At 46.1% G+C, this 18,596-nt stretch overlaps 1 protein-coding gene across 1 annotated transcript in view; it reads left to right on the forward strand.

Moving 5' to 3' along the window:
* The window catches only part of LOC146798494 (uncharacterized), a 149,530-nt gene that overhangs the window by 60,169 nt on the left and 70,765 nt on the right, over window positions 1-18,596 (forward strand). The window contains exon 2 of the mRNA XM_085627980.1: window positions 8,588-8,683. Within this exon, the coding sequence (XP_085484106.1) occupies window positions 8,588-8,683 (96 nt within the window). The remainder of the gene's footprint in view (window positions 1-8,587; window positions 8,684-18,596) is intronic.

The raw sequence follows: 18,596 nt of genomic DNA on the forward strand, positions 1-18,596 counted from the left end.
CCCTCCTTAGACCATTGGTCTAATTCATCAGCAGAGGCAGATCGCTGCCTGTCCAGCACTTCTTGCCTGTCATCATGCCAACGTTCAGCCTGTGACTTAACCACATACATAGATGTAGTACTTCGCTGCATTGCAGTCTCATGGGATGTGTGATCCGCAAAGTCATTACCCAGTCCTATTTTATCTGTCACTTTCTTGTGTGCGTTACACTTAACAATCGCTACTTTCTTAGGCTATGTCAAGGCAGTAAGGAGATAATGTACTAATTCCCCATGCACTATTTGTATCCCATATGACGTAAGGAAGCTTCTTTCCTTCCAAAGTAGCCCAAAATCATGAGCCACTCCAAAAGCATTTTGGCAATCGGTGTTGATGTTAACGAGCAAATCAGTACTAAGCTCACATGCTCTTGTTAGTGCTATCAACTCAGCTGCCTGAGCTGACTTCTGTGGGATGCGGGCTGTCTCAACTACTGTCTGAAGTGTTGTAATTGCGTATGCAGCTGATGTTGTGCCATCGGGCAATTTCAAGCCGGACCCATCAACCCACAATTCCCCATCAACACTAGAAAGGGGAGTATCTTGTAAGTCAACACAACCCTTTGTTTGGGAAATACAGTCATGCCACTCTTGTGACTGGGACTGAGTAGCTGGGAATGGCAATAGTGTAGCGGGGTTTAAAGTCAAACATCTTTTCAATGTAATATGAGGGGCCAAAAGTGTCAATTCATAGCCTGTCAAGCGAGACTAGTCAAATACTGTGTTTTCGTCTGGTTTAACAGGGCGTCAACTGCATGGGGTACTAACACAAGCAATCTATGTGACAAGACTATTCCCTCACTCTGACGTATGGACACAGCTGTCGCCGCTACCGCACGAAAACACCCAGGCAACGCACGGCGACTGGTTCAAGTACAGCTGAGAAATATGCACAAGGATGCTGCTTATCACTATGTGTCTGTACTAAAACTGAGAGGGCACAACCATCCCTCTCATGTACATACAGTGTAAAGGGCTTAGTGTAGTCTGGAGTTCCTAATACTGGTGCAGAGCAAAAAGCTTGACGTAACTGTTGGAAGGCATTCTGACATTAAGTAGTCCATGGGAGGGGCATCGGAGTGTCCTTAGTCAAAAGGGCTAACAAGGGCTTGACAATGTAGGAAAAGTTAGGGATCTACTGCCTACAGAAAGAAGTAGGCCAATCACTGCACAAACAGCCTTCTGAGTACAGGGCACAAGCGTGTCTAAAATAGCTTGAATGCGGTCTGGTGGGAGAGCACGTCCCTCCTTAGACAGGAGGTGACCTAAATAGGTAACCTGCTGTCTACAATATTGACATTTCTTCCGAGAGACCTTGTGATGATGAGATGCAAGGAATGAGAGCAATAACAGTGTTCCTTCTTCGCACTGTTCAGGGGTATCAGCAGCCAACATAATGTCATCGAGATATTGAATGAGAGCCACCCCTTTTGGTACAGGAAAAGCATCAAGCTGTCTCTTCAATGCCTGGCTATAGATGCTAGGATTCTCTGTATACCCTTGTGGAGCTCTACAAAATCTGAAGGATCGATTATTCAAAGTGAAGCCGAACAAATAAAGGCTGTCAGGATGAATAGGTATCGAGAAAAATGTGTTTTTCAAGTCAATGACTCTAAATGTGGTTGCAGTAGGAGGAATCATAGTAAGAAGTGTCGTGATGTCAGAGACTTCTGGGTATTGGGGCACTACTATCTTATTGACCTCTCGTAGGTCAATGATAAATCTATAGACTTTAGAATCAGTGTCCTTTTTCAAAATAGGAAGAATAGGGCTATTACAGGTATTGTAGGGGACTTCTTCCACAACCCCTACTCTGATCAAATCCTGAACAATGTGTATCAATGCTTCTTCACCTTCCAGAGATATTTTATATTGGGGCAATCGCGGCAATGAGGCCCCTTCCTTCACTTGAATATGGACTGGCGGGATAAATATTTGTCCTACATCAGTATCTGATGTAGCCCACAAGGTACTAGGCAGTGGCGGCTGGTGACATTTGAAACTGGTGTGGCGTAAAACAATTGTCGTACTTCACTGTGGCGAGCGAGCCTGAACCACCTACGTCTATACTCTTTTTTTCAAAGAATTAGGGGAAAAGCAAACAATATTTATAGTGACCTAGAAACATAACTACTAAATTGAGAGCAGACAACAAGAAACAAAAAAACAGTATCAATTGAAAAAATCCAGAGATGTGTTGACTGAGAAGCAAACATCGCCTGTAAGAGGCCAGATTATCGAATAATTCATTCACTCCTGGGGAAATCTTAAAGGGGCCAGCCAGTGAATGATGTCATGTATCTCAAAAGCCAAACAAACGTAATCGAGCAAAGGGGCATTCTAGAATGTATGTTATTGGTGACTGGGGAAAGTGTACTGTTTATCTTGGCTACACTTGATGTCCCCTCTACGTTTATGAATCCATGTGCTAGACTAGTACCTTATGCAATCCTGTTTTCCCTTTGTTCCCTGTTTTCCCTTTGCACCCTGGGACTCGTAGTCCCGAAGTTATAACCGGCTAGCATCTGTGATACCTCAGGCCACACATGGGAGAGATCACGTGACTCGCGTGTCACATGAGTGAGCACCCAGCAGGTAGTTAAAAGCTCTTGTAAAGGTTGGGCCTGCCATTACTGTCTCCCAACCCCCCTCCCAGTGGAGACTATGGTCCCTTCCAGGAGGACCGCTGGCCCTGACGTGAGCTAATGAGCAGCCTCTGCCTCAGCCGGTGTTAATGGCATGTGCTAGCTGATCACTTCACGCCAGGAATGTGAGAACCTTCAGACCCAGGAGTGTGAAAAGATACTTCCACGGCTCATCGGACTAGATAGACTCTGGGGTGACCTGCAGCCCTCAGCAGCTGCTGCACTTTCTACATCTCTGTGATAGTGGGCTAACTGGAATTGGTGTTTAACTTATAGGGTTCTGTCGGGAGGCCGGGGGCCCGGTGCCCTGTAAAAGTCAGTCTATGAGCGCGGCTGGGGAGGAGCTGCTGGGATTTCTGATGCATGGAGTATGGGTTGGTCTTGTAAGATAGCTCCTCAATGTAAGCGATAATTGGTAGAGATCTCTGTGCAACGTACAGGTCGCAGCTTCAGATCCTGTGATTGGCAGCTCAGGCCTACATCCTCCCGAGTACCATACTGTCATTGGTAACTGTGAAGTTTTTATTAGCAATTGTTCTGTAGGCGTTATAGTAAACCAGTTTAAATTACAGGTGGGCTAAATTCTGTCTTCCATCTTTAAGAGGTTGAGTGAATTTAGAACTATGCAGTACATCACATGAATATTTTGTAGGGTCCAAGCTCTACATGTAGGCCCATTTTTTTGCATTCAGTGGACGCACAACATGCTTGTTCCCGGCTCCCTCCACCCATGCCATCCTAACGCGTGTGAACAGGTGTTGTGTCTTCAGAGCCCGACCCGTGAAATCTCTGCATCCCCACTGCCCCGCCATAAATAAACACCATTACGAGAGGACAGGACATCGAGTCTGTTTGGAGGGGGCACTAGACAGCTATGGTTAGGGATTAATAACGAGCCCCTTTATGGGGCAAAATAAGCGCATCGAAGTCGGTTCAGTGAGGTTTTAGGCAGCTGTTCTTAGGCCGTAAGATCTTACCTACTGGAAATGTTCTGCTTTGCGAGCTGTGTGTGGCCTCAGAGAAGACCCCCCCTTCTCTTTACCACCCACCCCCCACCCCCATGTGTGTTAAACGCGCCCCTTCCCCAATCATTTGATCTGAGCTTGTCTGTGTTTCATGGACATAAAAGGCCGCCGAGTTCTAAAGTTTTGAAGGTGTAGAGAACGTTCTCGGATGTAGCGCCATTCCCCACTGCACTCGGCGAGGCACATCATTATATTCTCGTCCAGGTTTCCTCTTCTGTGGGGGTGAGGAGGCACTAGGATGTTGCACGCCGGCCCCAGGCGCTTCCTGCTCCCTGGCTATTTAAACGCCTAGTCTGCTTCTACCTTTAAGTTTTTGCAAAGACATTTTATCTTTAACTCTCCTGGCCGAATGATGGGCGGGTGGGGTGGTGGGGGTGGAAATGGGGTCACCGCGGGGGGATTGGGGGAGGCGGGAGCGGTTTGTTTAATTTAAAAAAAACATTACATAAAACTTACCGTCCCGCTTCTGGATGGGTCCCGGGTCCCGGCTCCCGCCGTCCTGCGTTTTAACTGCCTGCAGCTCTCGTCATCAGCAAAGGCAGCGTCCCTCCCTCCCCTCCAGGCTCCACCAATCATAACGGGTGAGGCGCATTGGAGCGCGCCCCTCCCGGGCCATTTTCTCTATGTAGGCTGCTGCTTGCAGCCTACATAGAGAAAAAGGGAGAGTGGACGGTCCTGCTCCAGGGCAGGGGGGGAGCGGCTTGCCCACTGTTGTGCATACTGACTGTTTCGTCGGCCCTGGGGCCGACCAAACAGTCAGTCTGCACAACAGTGGGCAAGCCACTCCCCCCTGACCTGGAGCAGGACCGCCCACCCCCAACCAGGCACTTCTGATTTCTCGCCGTGCGAGAAGGCAGAAACATAACATGGTAGTTATTATTACGATTTATGTTTCTGCCTTCTCGCACTGCGAGAAAGCAGTGGGGCAACGCCCCCACGCCCCAATGGGGGAGCCGCCACTGGTACTAGGTAGCGATGCCAGAGCAATATCTTCTTTAATAAGGCAAGACCTCTCATCCATTGGATAGTTGTCATTTAAAATAACACGCACACCTTCTGGAAAACAACGTATTGTAGCACGAAAAGGTTTAAGCATATCGATACCTACAATGTTGTCTGGTGTATTAGGGGAAAGCAAAAATAGACATGATGCAGTGAATTTATCAAGACTGAATGCAAGTGGTTGTGACAGTGGGCCAAGGGAAGGTATCCCATCGAATCCTATCGATGTTATCGTTGTGCCAGACTGGGGAGCCCTGGGAACCAATTGTTTAGACAGAGCACTACGAGTAGCTCCTGTATCTACCAGAAACTGATCAGTAGAACCCAAGACGTTTGCATCGACATAGGGACCCCTCTGATCTACTGGGACCTCAACTGGTTTCTTACCCCATCCTAGGCATTCCTATGCATAATCCGAATCCTTAGGACCATCAGTCGGAAAATCAGACATTTGATATTGGTTGCGCCTATCAAAAGTATTGAAATAATTTTGATTGTGCTCAACTGCCTCAAATCTAGTACGGTTATCCATGCCTCCCCTATTTCCTGAGTTCCCGGGGCGGCCTCTCATGTTTCCTCTACCCTGCTTCTACTTCTGACCTTGCAAAAGAGGGCACGCAAAACGCCAATGTCCAGTCTCCTTACAATAAGCACACTGATCAGAAGACAGAGGTGCTCGAGGGAAAGGGGGTGGACCAGGGCGATACATCGCACAACTGCCTGTACCACCACCTCTAAATGAGGGACCATAGACCTGAGCCAACATAACTTTTGTTTTTAAATCTTTAACCTTTTTATCCTCTTTGCCTTTTGCTTCTAATTCCTGACACTCGTAATAATGAGCCATAGTTAAAAGGGAGACGGGGTGGACGTAGTCCATGAACTCTCGCTGGCCTTTAGACGATTAGCTATTTCTTGCAACATGTTAGCAACAAATTTGTCTACCTGTGTCATCTGTCAATGACTGGCCACTAAAGTCATGGAATGTCTCTTCGAATCGTGTAAAGAAATCAGAAATGGACTCATCTGCTTTCTGCTTACTGGACGCTAATGTAGTCCAATCTATTTTCTTAGGGGGTATAAGAGTTTTCAACTTAATTACAATAGCTTAGGAAGATCTAATATCACCTGTTGCGGTTTCTGCGCAGGCTCTCTAGCAGTATCTGTTTCCTCTAAATGCACCCAAGTATCACCATAAGCTACATTATCATCTACCTTCCGAATTGATCTCCACATATCAGGGGGTAAAATAAGTCCAAAGAAAATGTCAATATCAGGTGCAAGAACTAATAGCTCCTTCTACTTCTTCATAAACAGCGGCTGGATTTTTGCGCGGATCAGGCAAAGCAGCTTTAAGAGCCATAACATCTGCTCTACTCCAAGGGGTATAGACCCAATTATAAAGAAAATAACCGTTTGCATTATCTGAAGTTTTATTGTCACTTGTCCCCGTTCCCTTTGGGGGAACATACAAAGGCGCAGCTTCACGCATTGGTTTTACAGTAACTACAGAATTACTAATGTCTGTATCTGTCCCTGTAGCTCCTTCTTGTTGCGCTGGGAGCTGAACTGTTTGCTCAGCTGTAGCTTTAGCAGCTGCCTTTTTAGATCGGAAATTTGTAAAGAGGAAAAAGGTGCCATCCCTTAACTGTTTATAATCAGAATTTATATCAGCAGGCTCTAGATCATCAGAATGTTTTCTAAAACTGGTTATTTCTTCACAAGTGAACGTTTCTAGAAAATGTAACTGCTCTAGATCTGACCATTGCTGAACTATTGCTAGAATTTCTGGAGCGGAGGCATTCCCATATGCTGCCTTACGGGCAGCGGATCTAAAAGTGGCCTTATTCTCAGTGGTTAAAGTAGAGCGAGTTGTTTGCCCAGTTTGCTTATCGTCATCTTTTTCATCTGAAGAAAAATGCTCTTCATCAGAACCTTCTTTCTCAGGGGCGCTAGGGAATTTATATGGGGGTAGGGGTCTATCTAACAAAATAGAATCATCTTGAGGTCTCTTAAGGATGGGATAAATGGGGCGCCTAACAGGCTACTGGCCAGTTACCTCTAAATGACGCTCCCTATCTTCTTTCTCTTTCATTTCCTTAATTTCTTTTTTTTAAATTTCTAACGCGTTTGTATAAATAGTCTTGCGCTGTTCTTTTTCTGCTTTAGCTTCTTCTCTCCTCACTCTCTCATTTACCTCTTTCTTCCTCATTCGTTCACAATCAAACATATTTTGCCGACTCTTTCTCTTAAACAAACACTGCTCAACATACTGAATCTTCTTAACATCAAATGACCCATTTATGGCCATCGTAGACCAGGATACTTTTTTGCGTATTTGTTCGACAGTGTACTATACATAATGGAAGAAATGCCATATTTAATATGCATAAACCTATTAGGTGTCCCCTTTAGGGAAGCCGGCTAACTACTTTCCAAATCCATATTGGTACCTCCAAGACAGCAACACATTCTACGAAGTGTGCTAAAAGCAGGCATGCCAAAAATATTCTAGTAAATATAATATTATAGTTAAAGTAGTACTTATCCCAAATATAGTACCTATCACAAATACTTCAAAAAAGGGAAAAATCTCCTCATTACCTGCCTTTACTTATTGCAACAAGTGAATCAAACAAACAAAACCAGAATCTTGGCTAAGTAAATCCAAAACAAGAGTGTCACTTTAGCGACCTTACCAAACCAAAGTCTCCAACCTCCACCTGCCAAGCTCTGGGTCGACCCAATGGTCACTGAAAAAATGTACAACAAGGGAGATCTCAGTCGGGACCGGCCATCACCTGGAGGGTCAGATCGGGAAATCCGGAAAACACGTCGGTCTGCAAAGACAAACGGTCTCCTCGTGCAGGGTACCTCCTCAGTAGTTTCTTGTCCTCCATCAAGACCACACCCTCGAAATGCCACGTCTCCGATGAGCCCCACAAGTTGGGTGCCAATTTGTGGAAATTAGCCTTTTTAGGGGCCCACCGGTGCAGGGGTTCACCCTTATCTGTCCAAGGGTCCTTAAACCACCAAAGAAGAAATTGGCACTGAAGCTGAAATATCAAAGAATAAGTTTATTCATCACTCATGAGTGGGACTACATCACTACAGAGCCCTCAGGAACTGTATGAGGTAGTACATTGAAGTCACAGAACACAGGCCTTATATATGCTTTTTCTGCACTGTAAGCATTGAGACTCAAAGGGGAGGTACAGGCATATACAAGAATAGTTATTGACTAACATGGGCAGACAGGAATCACTTAGCCAGCAGAGTGGTAGGAGAAACCAAACTGCTTACATCAGTTAAATTAGCCTGACAGTTACACTCTAAGACAGGTGCATTCTAGCAGCTACAGGCCTTTCTGAGCATACATTGCTCTAGCTCAGTGCTGAAGGAGTTAACTATAGTTGATGACTCAAGCAGAATAGGAGAGCAGGCAACTGTAAAGACGGAAGAAGCACATGCCTAGCACGTGGCTAACTAAAATGGCTGCCACAATCAAAATGGCTTCAGCTCATGCTAACAGCGATCTCTGTCGATTCCCACATTATGACCTCTTGTGGGGAGACATACACTCTTATATTGAGTTCACTCTCATATTGAGTCCTTAGTTGTGGTTTAAAGTCTTCTCATTGAGCATATTATGCCATTTGCTTCACAAGAATTATGCTTTGTCTTTCAGCTTCACTGTTCTTGCCTCTTTTTTTTGTTCATGGGAATGTCTCTTGTGCTCTCAATAGCATTCTTATTCAGTTCAGGAATAAATAAACAAGTTACGGAGTGTTGCAAGCTTGAAATGAATAGCATCACAAAGAAAACAAGAATAGTGCAGTAACCTTGCTCTCTTTCCTTTGCTTTTCTTTCATTCCAGAGTTCCAGGTGCTGACACCTGCAGGCCGGAACCGGAGGCGAAACCGCTAATCCAGACGACTGCCAGAGCAGAAAGGATTGCCTCCGTTGCTCAACAGTAGGTCTTTCTTTGAGATGCCAGTATCGAGGGAATTCTGATTAGCCGCTCAAAGATGTCTGCGAGAGCGCAGATGCCGTGGGCCAGGCAGGACACTAGACGAGGGAGGAGGGTGGGTTCCGGGCTCCAGGGAGATAGTAGAGAGGTTCTTCTTGAAATTAATAAAGCCAAGCAACCAACTGGGGTTTAACTGGAATATCTGAGCTGTTTGACTGTACTGGAAGGGTACGTGGTTTATTATATTTCAACAATTCCATGTTCTAGGAAGGCACATGTTTAACAGTGATTCACAGTTTCCAGAAAGTACTTGATTGCATGCACGTAAATAATTGCCAACAAATGTAATAAGTGCTAGCACGTGAAACTATTAGAAGCAACTGACGCGGTAAATACTAAATGTGCACCTGACAGGAATAATAATTAACTAAGGAAACAAGCCTCAAATAAATACTAGGATATTTACAAGCATGTGCAGCAGACATGGGGCTTAGTACAAACATGAGGATAGTCACAAATATGTGGAGTATTACAATGATGAAGAAAATATGGAAATCTAGCACATGGCAATGATAGTTTATGCTAAGCTGTGTAAAAGCAGGGCAGTACTACATGGCTCTTGGTGCAATTAACTGTGGCACATATGGTGCATGCTGGTGTGCAAGAGTTAGTAATCATAACAGTTCCCTCCATAAAGAATGACCCACGGGGTTAGGTTTATGGGGGTTTCATGGATGGAAGTGTCGTACTAACCGAGGGGCATGGAGGTTCCCAGCAGGTTCCCATGATGGATCATCTGGACCGTAACCCCTCCAATTACGAATAATTAGAATAAATAGCCATTTACTCTCTTTGAGTCAAGGATTTTCTGTGTTTCGAATTGTAGATGACCATCAATTTTTAGAGGAGGAGGTGGTGGTAGGGGCCGGGTTTGAGCATGGTAAGGTCACAGCAGAGAGATGTAGAATACTGGGTGACAGGGCATGTCATTTGGTAATTGTAGTCTGACAGAGACATAGTTACTTATTTGTTTAATAGTATAAGGTCCTAGATATCATGGGCCCGATTCACAGAAGTAACTTAAGACAAAATCCTAAACTTACTACCATTTTGGTATTCACAGAAGGCACTTACTCATTTTGATATTCACAGAAGGCACTTACTCATTTCGGTATTCACAGAAGTTAGGAGTCCTAACTTTAGGACTCCTAAATGCCTTCTGTGAATACCGAAAGTCTTAAAATTAGGATTTTTCTCAGTTTAGTAGTAGTATAGTTAGGACTCCTAACTTTAGGACTCCTAAATGCCTTCTGTGAATACCGAAAGTCTTAAAATTAGGATTTTTCTCAATTTAGTAGTCCTAAGTTTAGATTTAGGACTACTAAATTGAGAAAAATCCTAATTATAAGACTTTCGGTATTCACAGAAGGCATTTAGGAGTCCTAAAGTTAGGAGTCCTAACTATACTACTACTAAACTGAGACAAATCCAAATTTTAAGGCTTTCGGTAGTCACAGAAGGCATTTAGGAGTCCTAAAGTTAGGAGTCCTAAACTTAGGACTACTAAATTGAGAAAAATCCTAATTTTAAGAATTTCGATATTCACAGAAGGCATTTAGGAGTCCTAAAGTTAGGAGTCCTAACTATACTACTACTAAACTGAGAAAAATCCTAATTTTAAGACTTTCGGTATTCACAGAAGGCATTTAGGAGTCCTAAAGTTAGGACTCCTAACTTCTGTGAATACCGAAATGAGTAAGTGCCTTCTGTGAATACCAAAATGAGTAAGTGCCTTCTGTGAATACCAAAATGGTAGTAAGTTTAGGATTTTGTCTTAAGTTAGTTCTGTGAATCGGGCCCCATGGCTGGAATTTATGTGGTCCCTGATTTTGTAATTATTTAAATACAAACTAGCCTTGGAGTTCGCTCAGCAACGCCCTCCCATGCCCTTCCTTTGGCCCCTTCTGAATCTACCCCATTTAATTTACTGGCGTCTTTCATTCCTCCTAATGAAGAAGAACTAAAAATGCTTCTTCTGTCATGTAAGTCTGGATCACCACTTGACCCTTGCACCCCATATAATAAAACAAATAACTGAGGTTATTGGTCCTGTTTATACAAAGGTGTTTAATACCTTTGTTATGGAAACAAGCTAGTGTCATCCCTCTACTGAAGAAACCTTAAGCAGAAAGTAAGATTCTGTCTAATTTTCGACCCATATCTCTTCTCCGAGCAGCCGCCAAAATACAAGAAACTATAGTAAATAAACAACTTTCAGAGTTTTTAGAATTTAATCACCTCCTGCACACATCTCAGACAGGTTTTCAATCTCGACACAGTACCGGAACAACACTGCTGGAAGTCAATGGGTCACTAAAAATGTCCCTAGACTGTGTACACAATGTCGCACTTATTCTGTTGGACCTCTCAACAGCGTTCGACACTGTCCCCCATGACATCCTTTCCCAACGCCTATCTGATTGTGGAATCAGTGGTGCTGCACTTGATTGACCTTGTTCCTCTCTGAACGAGAACTAGCAATTTGTACGAAACCTCACCTCTCCAAGGCCAAACTTCTAAAATGCGGGATACCCCAGGGCTCTGCTATTAGCCCTACTCTGTTAGATGTGTACATGTCTCCTTTGGCCACTCTGGTTGAGACATTTGGTATTACAATAGTTTCATATGCTGAGGATACCCAGCTGGTATTTTCCTACAAGGGCAACTCAGAATCTCAAGTTGCATGAGAGCAGTCTTAGATTGGCTTAAAAAGAGCCAACTAAAATGCAACCCGAATAAAACAGAATTCATATTGTTAGGTCCTAACCGTGATCCTGGTTGGGATGGCGCCTGGCCAAAAAATGAACCTTCCCTCAATCTGGCAGCTAGAAACCTGCGAGTCATCTTCGATAATGACCTATCTTTTAAGGCCCAGATCCTATCAGTTTCTAGAAACTGTATGTGGATCCTTAAGGCTCTCAGGAAATTCCTTCCCCTTCTTCCCTGGGAGGCCCGCAAGACCGCAGTTCAAGCTTCGATCCTCTCTCGGCTGGACTATGCGAACGCCGTTACCTTGGTTTACCTGCATATTTTATCCAGCGACTACAAGTGGTCTAAAACATGACAGCATGCCTCCTCTTTAATTTGCAAAAAGGTACCTCCACTTCACCATACCTTACCCACCTGCACTGGCTATCTCTCAATAAAAGGATCATCTTTCAAGCACTGACTTTAGCACTCAGGGACCAGTATAACATCGGTCCCAGCTGTCTGAACAATATAATCACTGAGTACCAGCCCTGCAAAAATCTGCTTTACACTCAGGCCCACCACATAGTTTTCCCATTTAAAAAAAAAAGAAATGTAGTGGGACCACTTTTTTAGTATGCATTGCCAATATCTGGAACCACCTCCCCTTTTAACTCAGAAGCACAAAAACTGAATCCGTCTCCCGCAAATCTTTAAAAACGTACCTGTTTAGCTTATAATATCCTATTTCACCCTCTCCTCTCTTTATCTCCTCGTTGGTAGAGCTGGGGTACTCATATTTTAGTAGCTGTTTGTGCTAGATAACCAAGATAACCACCACCTCTCATTCATTCATCCATTCATTCAAGCCGTAGGTGATTAGTAAAAGGCACACAATTGATGGACGGAATGCAGAACCAATCAAAACATTCACCCCCAGTCAAGAGATGTGGGTTAAATCCATCATTCTTTTGCTCACCATGCCACCCCAGTTTAGACCTCGCCATATGCAAATCAGTCTTGACCCTGTGCCTCATGGGAACAGTCCAGCCCGAACTGCCAAGCCAAGTCCTCCCTGGACCGGAAACAAGCATCCTAGGACCGGTTTCGGGGTTTCACCCCTCCTCAGCCAGGATAGCTTGAATCCAGTGGCACAGTGAGCCCGGGACCCACGTCTGGGCATACCCGGCGCACTTAGGGCGAGAATGCAAAAGACACACAATTGATGGACGGAATGCAGAACCAAAACATTCACCCCCAGTCTAGAGATCTGGGTTAAATCCATCATTCTTTTGCTCACCATGCCACCCCAGTTTAGACCTGGCCATATGCAAATCAGTCTTGACCCTGTGCCTCATGGGAACAGTCCAGCCCGTACTGCAAAAAAGCGATGGATTTAGGCCCAGATCTCTGTACTGGGGTGAATGTATGACATTGTTCTGCATTCTGTCCAGCAACTGTTGTTTTTGCATTTGTCACCCTGAGTGGTACGGGTATGCCCAGACGTGGGTCCCGTGCTCTCCATGCCACTGGAATTAAGCTATCCTGGCTGAAGAGGGGTGAAACCCCGAAATCGGTCCTAGGATGCTTGTTTCCAGTCCAGTGAGGACCTGGCTTGGCAGTTCGAGCTGGGACCTGACTTGGCAGTTCGGGCTAGACTGTTCCCATGAGGCACAGGGTCAAGACTGATTTGCATATGGCTGGGTTCAATCTGGAATGGCATGGCGAGTAAAAAAAGGATGGATTTAGTTCCAGATCTCTGTACTGGGGTGAATGTATGACATTGTTCTGCATTCTGTTCATCAACTGTTGTTTTTGCATTTGTCACCCCGAGTGGGATGGGTATGCCCAAACGTGGGTCCCGTGCTCTCCATGCCACTGGAATCAAGCTATCCTGGCTGAAGAGGGGTGAAACCCCAAAACCCGTCCTAGGATGCTTGTTTCCAGTCCAGGGAGGACCTGGCTTGGCAGTACCGGCTAGACTGTTCACATGAGGCACAGGGTCAAGACTGATTTGCATATGGCTGGGTTCAAACTGGAATGGCATGGTGAGCAAAAAAACAATGGATTTAATCCCAGACCTCTGTACTCGGGTGAATCTATGACAGTGTTCTTCATTCTGTCCATCAACTGTTGTTTTTGCATTTGTCACCCCGAGTGGGACGGGTATGCCCAGACGTTGGTCCCGTGCTCTCCATGCCACTGAAATCAAGTTATCCTGGCTGAAGAGGGGTGAAACCCTGAAACCGGTCCTAGGATGCTTGTTTCCAGTCCAGGGTGGACCTGGTTTGGCAGTTCTGCCTGGACTGTTCCCATGAGGCACAGGGTCAAGACTGATTTGCATATGGCTGGGTTCAAAGTGGAATGTCATGGCGAGTAAAAAAACGATGGATTTAGTCCCAGATGTCTGTACTGGGGTGAATGTATGACATTGTTCTGCATTCTGTCGATCAACTGCTGTTTTTGCATTTGTCACCCCGAGTGGGATGGGTATGCCCAGACGTTGGTCCCGTGCTTTCCATGGCACTGGAATCAAGCTATCCTGGCTGAAGAGGGGTGAAACCCCGAATCCGGTCCTAGGATGTTTGTTTCCAGTCCAGGAAAGACCTGGCTCGGCAGTTCGGGCTGGACTGTTCCCATGAGGCACAGGGTCAAGACTGATTTGCATGTGGAATGGCATGGTGAGCAAAAAAACTATGGATTTAGGCCCTTATCTCTGTACTGGGGTGAATGTATGACATTGTTCTGCATTCTTTCCATCAACTGTTGTTTTTTTCGTCGGTGATTAGTAGGAAGCCAAACTTGATCATCCACTTTGTAAGCTTGTTGTGGTGTGAGATGTGTGCGTGTCTCATAATATATATTTTAGTTTGTTGGTATTGTATACGTACAGTCTCAGATATTTGCTTCAGGAAGGTCTGTAGTGATGGAACTGAGTGTTAGGCTCCTCTGTCCCAAATCCTCAGGACTGTGTTGATGCTCTAAAGGGGCCCACCTCTGGACCACCCGAAGTCAGGCATTATGAAAAAACACAGACTTTTGGGGTAATCGAGCGGGGGAAGGAAAGGGTAGGGACTGCGGGGAGGGAGATCTGAGGAGGAGACAAAAGCACAGTATGAGCACAGATTCTACCAATAAGATTCAGAGAAGCAAACTGTAAGCAATACGGCGTTTAAAACATTTCCCACCCCTCACCTGAAAAGCAAAAGGTAGTGCCTAGAACATAGAGGAGAGCTGAGGGCAGCGGCAAGTTCACATCCTGACACTATGTTATAAGACACAAACAGAAAAATCATGAAATGAAATCTGACTATTCGTTATAATGTACAGGAGCCAGTTTTTTCTCATCCCCCCCCTATCCACCTACCGATGTGCCTTGAAGTGAGGCCAGAAGCCTAACCTAAAGCGGCAACACACCCTCTTCGAACCTCTCTCCTATTGTAGAGATAAAATGACAAAAGGACAAAAAGGCTGATGAGCTTTTCCGGACCAAAGAACTGTAACCTCTTGTCTTTAGCCAGGATAGGTTTGGCGTAGAGTGCAACCAAAATCACCAGCATGAAATGTTCAAATAAACATCCAACATGAATTAATACGAACACCGGCTTTCTAAGGAATTGTCCGCTGTTAACCTCCTGCGGGAAATAGTATCAACAAAAAGGCTCCTCTGCACATGCCGTGAGTACGGGTCCCCGCCAACAGAGGGGTATGGTGAGGTCAAAGGAAGATAAATGTCAGGCTCCTCTGCATGAGACCGTGGATTGCGTGTCTCTGCCAACAGAGGAGCTCAGGGGAATCAAAGGAACAAGGAACGTAAGGCTCCTCTGCACGAGACCGTGGATTACGGGTCTCTGCCAGCAGAGGAGTGTGGTGGGTAGTGGGACTAAGCACAGTGTTTCCCCAATACTGAGATCGTAGCGACCGGGTCTCAGCCGACAGAGGAGCTCAGCGTGACAAGGCAGCGGAATACCTCTTCCGCTGCAAAAGCGTTCTGAACAAAAGGTGCCTGTGCACTCTTACCACCCCACACAACGGGGCTCTCAGGAGGAGTCTGCGAAGGGCTCGATCCAACGGAATTATCGGCGATGCGGAAGTCCTTCCATCGCCTCTTGACCCCTCGACCGGCTTTGCTTGATAGTCACATGGGGCGTGACTCGCAAAGCTTGCTGGGAATTGTAGTTACTTGACGCAGAATCGTTCCGAACCCACTTACGCTGTACTGAAGGCAGTCAGTGAATACCCGGCAGCGTAATCGTGACAGGACATCGCTCGTCCAACGTTCACTGACTGCCAGACAGCCTGCTCGGATGCAGCCGGTGGAACTTGGCCACCAGTCTGGGTGCGTGCACTGCAGAGGCAGGCTCCCAGGAGTTCTCTACCGGACTGTATCGTTTCCAGGAGACCAAGTACCACAACCGACCCCCCACTACCTTGGCGTCCCGGATACCCTTGACCTCATACTCCTGTTGTACCCATATAGGCTAGGGAGGCTTCCTCACCGGTCGGAGAGAGGCTTTGAGGAGGGAAGCATGGAAAACCGGGGGTATCCGGAAGTGGGCTGCAACCTCAGCTTAACCGCTACAGGGTTTACGTGTTTAATCACTCGATAGGGGCCAATGTATTTGGGATTAATCACACTGTGTTTCCGGATCCTGATATGCCTGGTGGATAACCAAATCCGGTCCCCCTGTTTGAACACTGGACCTGGTCTGCGGTGTTTGTCCGCCTGTACTTTGTATCTCTCCTTGGCCTTCAACAAATTACTCCGAGCCTCTAACATAGTCTTCCGCATAACCCCCAGCCTTTCACTTAAATCAGGGAGCCTGGTGTTAGTGCCTGGCAAGACCAAAGGAGTGAACCGTGGGTGGAACCCATAGGTACAAAAAAACGAGGTGTGCTTCGTTGATGAGTGAACGGCATTATTGTAGGCTATCTCTGCAGCCCACAACCAATCAACCCAAGCATCAGTGGTGGTATCGACATAGCACCTCAAGTATTGTTTTAGGGTTTGGTTCAACCTCCCTGTCTGACCGTGTGTCTGGGGATGGAAGCTCGTGGAGATGGAAGAGGTGATGTGAAGCATGGAACACCAAGTCTTCCAGAACCTCGCTGTAAACTGGCACCCCTATCAGACACGATGACTTGTGGAAGGCCATGAAGCCGGACTATTTGAGTGAGCAGCAGTTGGGCGAGTTGACTTGCCGTGGAAGCTTGTGTACAAGCTATAAAGTGACCCATTTTGGACAGATAGTCTATAAGCACTATAATAGCGGATTTTCCCTGGTCCTTAGGAAGCCCTACTAGGAAGTTCACTGAGATTCTTTCCCATGGCATCTTGGGTGTAGGCATTATCTGGAGTAAACCCTGCGATTGTCTATGATCTGTTTTCATCTGTGCACAGGTCGTACGGTCTCGTAACCATGAAAGGACATCCAGGCGGACGGTAGTCCACCAGAACTGATGCAAAATCTTCTCCAAGGTCTTCGCGCCTCCCATATGACCTGCACATGTAAGGACATGACACCAATTGAACGCCATCTTTCTTAAGGCCGCGGTTGGAACCAGCACTTGACGGCCTTTCATGGGGAGTCCTTGATGTAACCGCCACTCGGGGTGGAACTTGAGCCATTACCTCCATTCAAACGTCTGGATACCCCGTCTGGTTCGCTGCAGGAAATCATTTGTCTGAACTATGCATAGTACTTTACTGGGTTCAATAATGGCTCTCTCCGAGGTCCCAACTTGTTGCAGCGTGTTTTCTTACCTAGTGAGAGCGTCCGCTTTCTTGTTGTTGATGCCTGGTCGGAATGTTACTATGAACTGAAACTCGGCAAAATACAACACCCACCGTAGTTGTCGGGGAGTGAGGTGTCGGGCTGCTCGCATGAATTGGATGTTACGGTGGTCGGTGTACACCGTTACTTGATGGGATGCCCCCATCAGCCAATGTCTCCACTCCAGGAATGCGTCCCTAATAGCCAAGAGCTCCTTCTTGGCTATTGTATACTTCTGCTCGGCGGAGTTCAGCTTCCGAGACATGAATACGATGGGATGGAGGTATCCTGTAGTCTCGTGTCTTTGGGAGAGTACGGCTCCTACCGCTATTTCGAATGCATCTGCCTCTACGATGAACGGTAACTCAGGGTTTGCATGAGTGAGTACTGGGGCTGTGGTGAAGGCTTCCTTCAAGAGTTCAAACGCTCTTTGCGTTCTGTCGTCCATACGAAAGGGGACTTCTTCCTAGTTAATCTGGTCAGAGGTGCTACCATGCTCGAAAAGTGTCCAATAAACCTCCTATAAAAGTTCGCAAAGCCCAAAAGGCTCCGAATGTCTTTAACGTTGTGTGGACGGGGCCAGTCCACTATGGCTTTTACCTTCCTTTCAGCCATGACCTGACCCGAAGGGGTGAGCATAACCCCTAGGAATTCCACTGTGGTCACGTGGAACTCACATTTCGTGAGTTTACAAAACAATCGGTTTTTCTGCAAGACATGCAATACCTGGCACATATGAAAGATATGTTCCTCTTCTGTTGCTGAGTATATAAGGATGTCGTTGATGTAAACGACTACGAAGATATCCAAGTATTCCCTCAAAACCCCGTTGAGAAAAAATTGAAACGCTGCAGGGGCGTTACATAACCCGAAGGGCATCACGAGATATTCGAATAGCCCATACCGCGTCTTAAAGGCGGTCTTCCATTCGTCACCTTTGCGCATCCGCACAAGGTGGTATGCTCCTCTGAAGTCCAGCTTCGTATAGATGCCTGCTGCTCTCACCTGTTCCAAAAGGACGGGGATCAACAGGAGCGGGTATTGGTTTTTCACCGTTATGGCATTCAATGCCCTGAAGTCGATGCAGCACCTCAATGCCCCGTTGGCCTTCGGAATGAAAAAGAGGAGAGAGGCTGCCGGAGACCGTGAAGGACGAATGAACCCCAGTTCCAGGAGTTTGTCCAAGTAACTCCTTAAGTGTCGGTTTTCGGGTTGGGTGAGAGCGTAAATCCGACCGCAAGGCACAACCTACCCGGGGATCAGATCAATACGACAGTCATACTCCCGATGCAGGGGGAGTTCTTCCGCCTTGATGTCGCTGAATACCTCTATGTATTCTTGATAGCTTCCTGGAAGAACTACATCTTTTTCTGCCGCCGTTGCAATATGATGCA

This window comes from Triturus cristatus, chromosome 9, assembly GCF_964204655.1.
Source record: "Triturus cristatus chromosome 9, aTriCri1.1, whole genome shotgun sequence".
In the NCBI taxonomy this organism is placed as follows: domain Eukaryota; kingdom Metazoa; phylum Chordata; class Amphibia; order Caudata; family Salamandridae; genus Triturus; species Triturus cristatus.